Consider the following 10357-nt stretch of genomic DNA (forward strand, 5'->3'; position numbering starts at 1 on the left):
GGCTTTAAAGTTAAGTGTTCTTGAACTACATCTCTTTCTTCCCACTTATTGAAGCCACACCTCGAACATGGACACTTAATTACATGTCCGTCAATAGATCCACACTCAAAGGCAAAATTCAGAAAGTTTCTAACCCCATCTACATATTCAAGAGTATTTCTTAGCTTGCCAATAATGTGCCGCAAAATTGTGGCACATTTGATGCTTAATAACTATGAACTAATACTGGAATTAAGTGATATTTTGGGATTATTTAATGGGTTTATTAAATGTGTAAGCAAAATCTGGGTTGTACAGAAAAGAAGCAGAATTAATGTTGGCCCAAGTGAAGTTCACGGTCAACTTCACGAACCGTTAACTTTGTTACGGTCCGTGGTTGAGCTTGTGAAAGAGAGCCAGAACTAGGCCTTAAGAAGATGAAGAGCAAGAATTCAAGTGAAGATCACGGAGGTTTATACGGGCCGTTGTTATTACCACGAACCGTGGTACCTACCGTGAAACTGAACCAGTATAAAAGCAAGAAATAGTTGAAAGAAAGTTTGAAAACGAAGTAAAGACCACGGGTGACTTCACGGGCCGTGGTACTCACTACGGACCATGGTGTCTCTCGTGGTACATTTTCCAGTGACCAAGTTTGAAGACCCACTCTGGGGAAGATCCAAGGCAAGACCACGGAGGGCTTCACGATCCGTGAATCCCTTGACGGGTCGTGGTAGTGCCCGTGACAAAGCCTGAAAACTCAGTCCTAACTTGATTAGGACTCATTTTAAACATTATATTTTAAATTACTTTAGGTCGTTTTTGCGAAGCAATTTATTATTATCTGAAGTTTTCACAACGAGGAACAAAAAAAGAAAACTTGAATTTTAGATTTTGGATTCAAATTATTGCCATCGGTGGGACGTTGTTCATTTCGATCTTGAAATTATCAAGTGGTTGTTGATTTACCGATTATTTTTGTAAGTGATTCTTAATATGTTTTCATTATCTATTATTGATTCTTTGCATAAGAACATGAGTGGCTAAACGTCACGACTGGGTGTGTGGGATCTATGATGATATTCTAGCTGCGATTTCGTAAAATGAGTAAAATGGCAATCTTTGTTTACAACTTGTAGTTTACAACTTAAATTATCATTTTAGGCTATTAAGTGCACGCTTTAAACAGGTCTGTATTTGGTGTTTGTCGGATTTCGAGAGAAGGGATCTTTAACACCGTATCAAATTAAGCGAAGTCCAATATCGATAACACTTTAAGTTCGAGAGAATTAGAGTGAATATTATCTAATTAGGCTGAGAAACGTTTAGATTTATTTAAGTCGCAAAGAGTCTGTAAACATTGATTTACTTGATACTCAATTTACGGAAGAGCGTTATAATCGATGTCATAGTGAACACAAAACCTGATTTCTTTAAATTGATTGAATCAACTTACAACGAGATCTTTTGTGAACCGTGTAACTAAGTTTTGACTGGAAGTACTTGCTGATAGAATACTTTTCAACTAAACCAAATTTTACTTTCCTTGTTAATTGTTTAGGAAATAGTAACGACAATTGAGTAAATGTGCTAGTGAAACTTTATCTGTAAAGAAATTCTCTGTGGGATCGACCTCAACTCTAGTTGAGTTCTGTAAATTGACAACGACCGTTACACTCCAAATTACTTGGAGTGTAAGTTTGGACGTATCATACACGAGCGCAAGCTAGAAATATTAAGCCCAAGTGTATCTAGTCCTTCTTCAACTCCTCTAGCCTTGGTCTTGATCCAACATGTTATGCTCAGGCTATTAAAATTCCTAAATAGAGATATGTTATGTTCGTAGAATGTAATGCGCTCATAGCAACTGGTACATGGAAGTTGGTTCCACTTCATCAAGCTATGAATGTAATTGGTTGTAAATGGATTTTCAAGACAAAGAAAAATTCAGATGGCTCCATTGAACGACATAACGCCAAATTAGTTGTCAAGGGCTTGCATAAACGCCTTGGAATTGACTTTGTTGATACTTTCAGTCCTGTTGTCAAACCTACAACTATTCGACTATTACTTTCTATTGTCGTGTCGTAAGGATGGATTGTTAATCAACTTGATATCTCTAACGCGTGCTTGCATGGTAAGCTAAAGGAGGATGTATACAATGGTTCAACCACCAGGTTTTGCTTACCCTAATCACACTAATTACATATGCAAGCTAGAAATGTCTATTTATGATCTTAAAGTGACTCAAAAATGTAAAGAAAGTGAACTCTAAGGTTCGAAACTGGAAAAGAAAGTGAACTCTAGATCATAACTTCAGTATTTTTGTAAGGCTCCTCTTTGGACTACAACTAAACTATAACATGCAAAATCAAACTATAACAACAAATCTCTACAGAATAAGATAGAACTATAACAAAAATTAAAACCCCTAACAAATCTCTACAGAATTGTACAGAAATATAACAAAAAGTAAAACCCCAAACAAATCTCTACAGAATAATACAGAAAAATAACAACAATTAAAAGCCCTAACAAATCTCTACAGAATTGTACAGAAATATAACAACAATTAAAAGCCCTAACATATCTCTACAGAATAATACGAAAATATAACAACAATTAAAAGCCCTAACAAATCTCTACAGAATTGTACAGAAATATAACAACAATTAAAAGCCCTAACTTATCTCTATTGAATAATACGAAAATATAACAACAATTAAAAGCCCTAACAAATCTCTACAGAATTGTACAGAAATATAACAACAATTAAAAGCCCTAACAAATCTCTACAGAATTGTACAGAAATATAACAACAATTAAAAGCCCTAACTTATCTCTATTGAATAATACGAAAATATAACAACAATTAAAAGCCCTAACTTATCTCTATTGAATAATACGAAAATATAACAACAATTAAAAGCCCTAACAAATCTCTACAGAAAAAATTCAGATTCACTCCAAAAACTTACAATTGGTTAAGGTTTGAGAGCTTACATTGAAAATTTACAGTGAATTGAGTGTTATTTAAAGTGAATTGAGAGCTTACCGTGATTTGAGCTTGATTTATTGAGTGATTGAGAGCTCAATATCCTTCAGCTACGGAACATAAATGCTTTGAAGTAAGGAACTAAGGAAGTAAATAAGGAAATAAGAATAAAATAATTTCAGTAATTAGCAATTTAAATGGCTGTCATTAGGCAAATTGTTTTTTTTTTTTTGCATTTGAGTAATAAATATTTAATATTATAATAGTTTATAATTATTAAGGAAAGGAGAATAATAATTAAATATACTAAATAGATGAGAAAATTTAAATGTAAGGAAAGATGGTAATAAATATAGTTGGACAAATTATACTACTTTAATAAATAAATGAGTAAATCAAAGGATATAATAATTTTGTTGGGTAAATTTTAAATTTTTAAAAATATTAGTGGAGGTTCAAACTGTCGTTATTTAAGTCCGAACCGCCGCTACTAAAATATTAAAATGACATATTATAAACCGTCGTATTATTTTATATTTGCGGCCGTTCTTGGAAACAGCCGTAATTAAACCGCCGCAATATTTTCGTTTTTCTGTAGTGTCGTTTGGGTATATTAAATGTAAAGTCCTAGTTTCTTTCTATTACTGCTATATTTTTAAATGTAATTCAAATTTTAAAAAGTAAAAATACTTAAGAATTTATATGTAGGCTTCAATATTACCTGACCATGTAATAAAATATAAACACAATTACATCGTCGATGAATATTAGTTAAACTCAACATTTAATCTTGTAAATTGTTTAAGTAAGAGGAAAAAAAGAAGGAAAACAAATTTGGAGTCTTCTTTTTTTTTTATTTTTGGACTTGAAGTCCTTTTATTAATACCTTAATGGGCTAAAAGTTCAAACAAAACAAAGAAAAATAGTACATTGTTGGCCCAAAACCGGGACCCGCTCAATTAGAGTTTCCTAATTTGATCCTTCTTCTCTTTCCACTTTTTCCAGTTCTCCATTTCTGCATCTCTGTCCGCAGCCATGTTCCCTTGATGCTCTTCAATGTTGAAGAATGCTGAAAAATTCAGCTGTCAAAGGTTTGGGTTCCATTTTCCGGTACTTCTTCCTATTATTCTTTTGATAATCTCACTCTTTCTTTTTGTAGGTGTACTACCCGGTAAGAATTCTTGTCAAGCTCCCAAGAGGGTGTGAGCTTTGCATTCAGCTTTGAAGATCTTTGTAAGTCATCTTGTACCTCTTGGAGTCTTCGATTTGGAAAAAGCTATTGTGTGGATGTTTAGTTTATTGTCCTTCAAAACTCAACTACGTAATTCCCCTGGTCATAGTTTTAACAACTTTGTCTCAACTATCGATTGGTACATTGAACTTGCATTAGTATTTATTTTTTCGGAAAGAACTAAGTACTAGTTAGGATCGAGAAAAAGAATTATATTGATATTGACTCTTAGCCATTCCTCTTGTTTGTATATTTTGTGGTCCTTAGAAAAGGAAAAAAAGAACAATTCAAATGTAAAAAGTTGTTGTCAAATTATTGTGACTTGTCCCATGCGTTTTTCTGGTGTGTGTTAAAAGGTTGTTGTGGCCTTATACATTTTATGGATATTCCTTATAAAATTTGCTTGTAATTAACATGTGACCATCGAATACCCCCACAAAAGGCCACTTTCTAGATCCGTTAAACAATTGTCGTACTTACTGCCTGTTTACACCTGTTTTTGAGGCGAAAATCATTTATTTTGAAGAAAAAAAAATATTTTTTTCATTCTCATTTATATGTCATCATTTTAGATTTTACGTGCATTAAAAAACTAAGTAAGTTTACTATTCTACCCTCTCTTTTTTTTGGAGCTCAAGTTTTCAATCAATGAATATGAATTAATATATTTTGATTCATTAATTTAACCAATGAACATGAATCATTTACTTAGCTTTTCTAAGTTGGTCAAATGTATATTTTCAAGGCTAATAACTCACAAGGGTAAAAAAGGAATAATATGGTAATTTATACATTGATTTTATGAAATGACAAATATTATGGATCAACTATTTATAGAAAGAGATGACATATAAAAAAGAATGGTGGAAGTATTTTTTAGGATAATAAGGTGTTTGGCTAATTACTAAAACCGCTTTTAAATAAAAGTAGCAGTAGTTTTTCTACGGTTGAAACGAAGCAAAAAAAAAAAATTGGTTCTTACAAAAAGGAAAAGCAGAAATAAAAAATTATTTATATCAAGACCAAAATATCCTACCGTATATACATATTTGTCAATAAATCTCTTATACTTATTAGTTTTTGTTGTGAATTTTGTATATCGTGATTTAATTTGTGGAATGATTTTAAATTTATTTTGCTTGATATTTTTAATTATATTTTAATCATCATGTTAATATTATATCGATATTTAATTTATTTTGTATTCATCTATGTATAATATTGATTCAAAATTTGAATGTGTACATCTTAATTCAATAATAATAAAAAATTAATTAAAATTTTATAATAGAAAATAATGTATCTCTATAAAATAAACTTAATATTAAAAGCGCATTGATACTTGCCCATTTTCATAAATTGACTCTCAAAAGTATTCTTTAAAAAATATTAGTCAGACACAATTTGCTTATCAAAAACATTTTTCAAATGAACTAGCCAAACACAAATTACTTTTTTTTCAAAAACACTTTTCTGAAAATATATTTTAAAAAAGTAATTCTAAAAATAAGACAACTTTTAGAAGTAATGCCAAGCATACTCTTTGTATCTTCGGAGCTATAATTCTATTTATTAGTTTTGTAAAATTCAATAATTTTGATTTAAATTTTATATTTGTATTAGGAATTCACTTAACATATATAAATAATTTATTGTAATGTAAGTCACCTTAACTTTTGTAATTATGAAATCTACTTGACTTGATGAGAGAAGTGAGAACCTATCCTATTTCAACATTTCTCTTGCATATAGGCCGTACCGTGAAATTATTGTTGGTATTAAAATTATTAAACTTTTGGAGTCTTGAAATGATACTCATAATAATGTAAAATAATTTTTAACTTAATCATAGTGTATATAACGAGATCTTAGTATACAAAACTTCTTTTTATCTTCTTATTGATACACATAACAACAGATTCTAGAAGTCCAGATAACGATTAATTGTCTCTGCAATTATGTAATAGGTTGAACCAAGTTGAGAAGGATCTGGTGTCGAGTTTCTCCATCTTGAACCCCAAATCCATCTCCAGAATGGTACATGAGATGTGCCATTCGTGCTCCATTTATTACATGATTAACAATTTTTCGATGTGATGTAGAAAGCTTATTAAAATGGTAATTAATCTTCTTCCACGAATCCAAAATTATGCTTTTGATATATTCTCTGGCTACATCTTCTGACACATTTTCTTGTTGCATGTAACATATAATTGATGAAGCAACGTCACCTCTCTCTAGCTCCGCCTACATTATTCAAATGTTACGAAAAAAATTATATATAACGGATGAAATTTTTTATTAGAATAGAATGATAAAATTAAGAGTTTGAGGTATTACCGTTGAGGTACCTTGGTCATTGCAAAGTCGAATTATGATCGAGACGTGGTAAATAATTTCTTGGCAATTTTTGCATAAATCAAGATTTTCATTTGTTATTTTATTTGTCATACAATATATCACATGAAAAGAAAATAATGAACCGGATGATGAGATCCACCCATTATCAAGATAATCTTCAAGTGTTGGTATATGACCTTCATAATGCCACGTTGCTTCCACCAGCAAGGCTTTACAAAAGTTGACCCACTGATCAATTATTGAAACAAACAATATCAGAGACTTTCCTCAAACATGCATGAAAAAATCATGTATAAAATTAATGAGAATGTGTTAGACATGCAAAAGGGAAAGAAGTCTTAACAACTTTAATTTAGATTATATATCCTCCCTCAGTCCAAATAATTTTGAGATTCAAATAAATTTATTTTTTATCATAAATTTTTTATATATCTTTAATTATTTTGAATTGTCAATTATTGTGACTTATAGTACTTTTTAAGTAGTTTACAAATATATAAATTTCAATTCAAAAAATTAAAGATTCCACGTGCAAATTTCCGGTCAAACTTAAATGGTTTGACTCTCAAAAAATGAAAAGTGTCACATAAATTGAGACAGAGGAAGTATATATTTTAAAATCTAATTAATATGTATAAATAACCTACCCCCTTCAACCCCCCCCCCCAAAAAAAAAAAAAAAAAAAAACTACCCATGGCCTATATATTGTTGTCAATTTCTAAATTTCAAAACTCGTAAACTTAACTATAATTCAGATCTTCCTCTGTTCTTGGTATTTTACGTGGTGTGTATCTGAATTATATTCCAAAACTACAATTTATTTTTTTACAAGCATTATCCAGAACATATGTTACATGTGAAAGAAAAATACTAGTTTAGAATTAGTACTTACCCCTTGTTTCAGATAAGGTAATGTTGAAGGGCCACCCTTTTGTTCTTGAATTTCAACACAAATCTCTTCCATGGTAGCATGCAACGCCCTAAAACAGATCTGCATACACTCTGGTAGCTGCTCTACTTCATTTGGGTCCCATCTAATTAATTTAATGTCAAAATTAAACTTGTTTTTAATGATTATAATTAAAAACTTAAATGATTTTTAATTAACTTGTATCAAATTAAATGTTGTGAGGACCTACTTCTCTATGGCACGGGTGAATTGTTGCACGTCGGCTAAAGAAGCATAAATATCATAAACATCATCTATTATTAGCACTAATTGAATCACTTTGGTTATCCATTTTCTAATGCTTCCATGTTGAGCTTCTGACGCTATTCCTACAGCGTAAAAGAAGCTTTCTACTATTCTGTCCCTTGTAAACTCTAAATCTTCAACTATGCAAAGATTCCTCCACCATCTGTTTAATTCACAAAAACAAATAATATTCGATAAAATAATTGAGGTGATCGATCGAAAAAAGAAAATGATTTTAATATAGGAGTACTTACTACTTACCTTATTACATCTTTGAGATCATTTTGGTGCGTGGCTTGAATGATATTAAAGTTAAGTTTAGCTAATTTGAGCAACATTGGAATATTTGTGTTGTTGGAATTTTGAGTAGTATTAATAATGTGTGTTCTAACATCGTACCATCTCACTCTCCATGCCAAGGGATTACTAGTAAATCTGTCAACTATATCTGACAATAATCTTATGTCATTATTTAGTAATTTTTCACCATCCATGCTAAGATGTGACCCTTCAAAAAGCTCCAATAATGTTTTAATATCTGAAGGTAATTTCCCTTTCCCATGCAACAAATCCTTTAACATATCTGCAGTAATACAACAAATTAAAAAGAGTAAAGAGTGGAAATAGGAAAATGTTCAACTTAAAAGAGTTAATTTCTCAAATGATCGAATATCTATACCTTGTGAAGCATTGTAGCCATGTTCAGTAAGAAGCTGCCTGAAGCACAAAGCAGTAGTAGCATAGTGATTGGAACTACTTTTCATGGAGTAGATAATTGTATTTTCCAAAGCTTTTTGTATTTCAACCTCAAAGTAACTAGTTAGGCCAAGTTTGTCAATTGTATCTATAAGCTCTAGCTGAACCACTGGACTAGCATGAGTGTCTGAAAACGTACAACACACTTCCTCTTTTAGCTTCTCTGCTTTAACTTTGTACTTCTCTTCCTGCACGACCAAATGTAATACTAACTATGAAATTAAAGTACGTACGTAGGTAATAATTAAATGACTTATGAATATATACTCACAGAATATTGACTTGTAAGAGAAAGTAGATGATCATATTTCCAATTGTTTGGTTTATAAGTAGAAATCTTTTCAGGATGACTTTTTTTTTCTTTAGTATGATAAAGTTTCTGTGTCTGCATGGTTGAAACAATTGACACTATGTTTCTGCAAGCCATGATTTTTAGATAATAGAGAGTAGCACATTACAAGGTATGAAATATATATACTATCTAATATATATAGAGTAATAAAAGGGAATAAGCATGCAACATGCGTAATTAAGCAATTAAATTGGTGGTAGTTGAAAATTGAATTTTCTCATGACCATGTACATACGTTTCAACTTCAACTTGCTCTGCAACTGCAACATGGGTGTACGTAGTTGAAAACTATATTAGTACAGTTCAGCTTCACACTTACTCTACGTTGATTACATGTCGGTTGTTGTATACTAATGAGTTAAGTAGTGTTAAAAAACATCGAGCGTGACTTTCATACCTATACTATCATTTTAATATTATTCGTACAATTCTCATTTATTGAGCTAGTTTTGTGGATTGAATCCAGCCCAAGATTTATTTCATTATATATGATATTAGAACAAGACCCATCTTAAATATTTTAGTATTTTGATGTTGGAGCCCATATTCAATTGTTCAAGCTCCAAATGTCGTGTCGTAATGGATGTGACAGAAGAGTTTCACATTGCTAGACTTAAGGGATGAGTGATCGCTTTAATATGATTTGAGCATTTTTTAACTCTTAAGCTCGCTAGATTTCAGGTTAAGTGATGTTCAAAGCTTATGCTTTACGTATGATTAATTGGATGACTATTATTAAGATTGTAGGATGCAGATCGTTAATTAGAAAATTCTAGTTTTACATACCTATTCATTCATTGAATATTTTCAATATAGTCATTACTTAGAGCAGAAGTAGGTTGATGTTCTACTGCTTTTATTAATAGGGTGTTAGATAGTATTTTAATATGATTTCTGATAACAAATACATTAACTTCTAAAAAAATTCATTAATGTCTTCATATAAAAGTAAAACAGAAAAAAAAAAGGTTCAATTAGGTCAAATCTTTTTATTTTTAAATAACCTAATTATTTTTGTTATTCAAAAATAGCCGCTCAGCCATTTTTTTGGCCAGCACTTTTATTTGAATTGTTTCAGTGTTAACGTGTTGTTTGTAATCCGTGAATTGTAGGAGTTGACCAAGTGAGTAATCATATAATGACCAAGAAAGATGGTTGTGGTGGTAAGTATAACTTTATCCTTAATTAGGGGTCTTCATATATAGAATCGTTTTTATTAGAGAGTGTTTTATCGTTCAATAAGGGATTTTCTAGTGCGAATTCAGATTTAGGGTGTGTTTGATATGAAGGAAAATGTTTTCCTGGAAAACAAGTTGATTTTTGACTTATTTTCTCATGTTTGGTTGGTGAGTAGAAAATATTTTCTGAAAAAGGTTTTTAGTGTTTCATTTATGAATGAAAAATATTTTTGAGAAATATCTTTTATTTTTACTAGAGTAGAAAATAATTTTTGAAATTGAAAATATTTTTTAAAAACAAACTTAAAT

General features: G+C 30.7%; 1 protein-coding gene across 2 annotated transcripts; it reads right to left on the reverse strand.

Annotated features, from left to right (window-relative positions):
* Positions 1 to 6156: 6156 nt before the first annotated feature.
* On the reverse strand, positions 6157 to 9036 carry LOC102604608 (alpha-farnesene synthase-like). 2 transcript variants are annotated; one of them, XM_015304632.1, is made up of 7 exons: positions 8790 to 9036; positions 8442 to 8706; positions 8024 to 8210; positions 7707 to 7925; positions 7460 to 7601; positions 6546 to 6794; positions 6157 to 6452 (listed from the first exon to the last, which is right to left on the reverse strand). In XM_015304632.1, exons 1-7 carry the CDS (start codon positions 8943 to 8945, stop codon positions 6162 to 6164), a joined length of 1509 nt encoding a protein of 502 aa, XP_015160118.1. In that variant the 5' UTR covers positions 8946 to 9036; the 3' UTR covers positions 6157 to 6161. The 2 variants fall into 2 exon arrangements, with proteins under 2 accessions (XP_015160118.1, XP_006365886.1); XM_006365824.2 differs by having other exon boundaries at positions 8024 to 8345.
* Between the last annotated feature and the right edge of the window lie 1321 nt (positions 9037 to 10357).

The sequence above is a fragment of the Solanum tuberosum genome, unplaced genomic scaffold (genome assembly GCF_000226075.1).
Source record: "Solanum tuberosum cultivar DM 1-3 516 R44 unplaced genomic scaffold, SolTub_3.0 scf00590, whole genome shotgun sequence".
Lineage (NCBI taxonomy): Eukaryota > Viridiplantae > Streptophyta > Magnoliopsida > Solanales > Solanaceae > Solanum > Solanum tuberosum.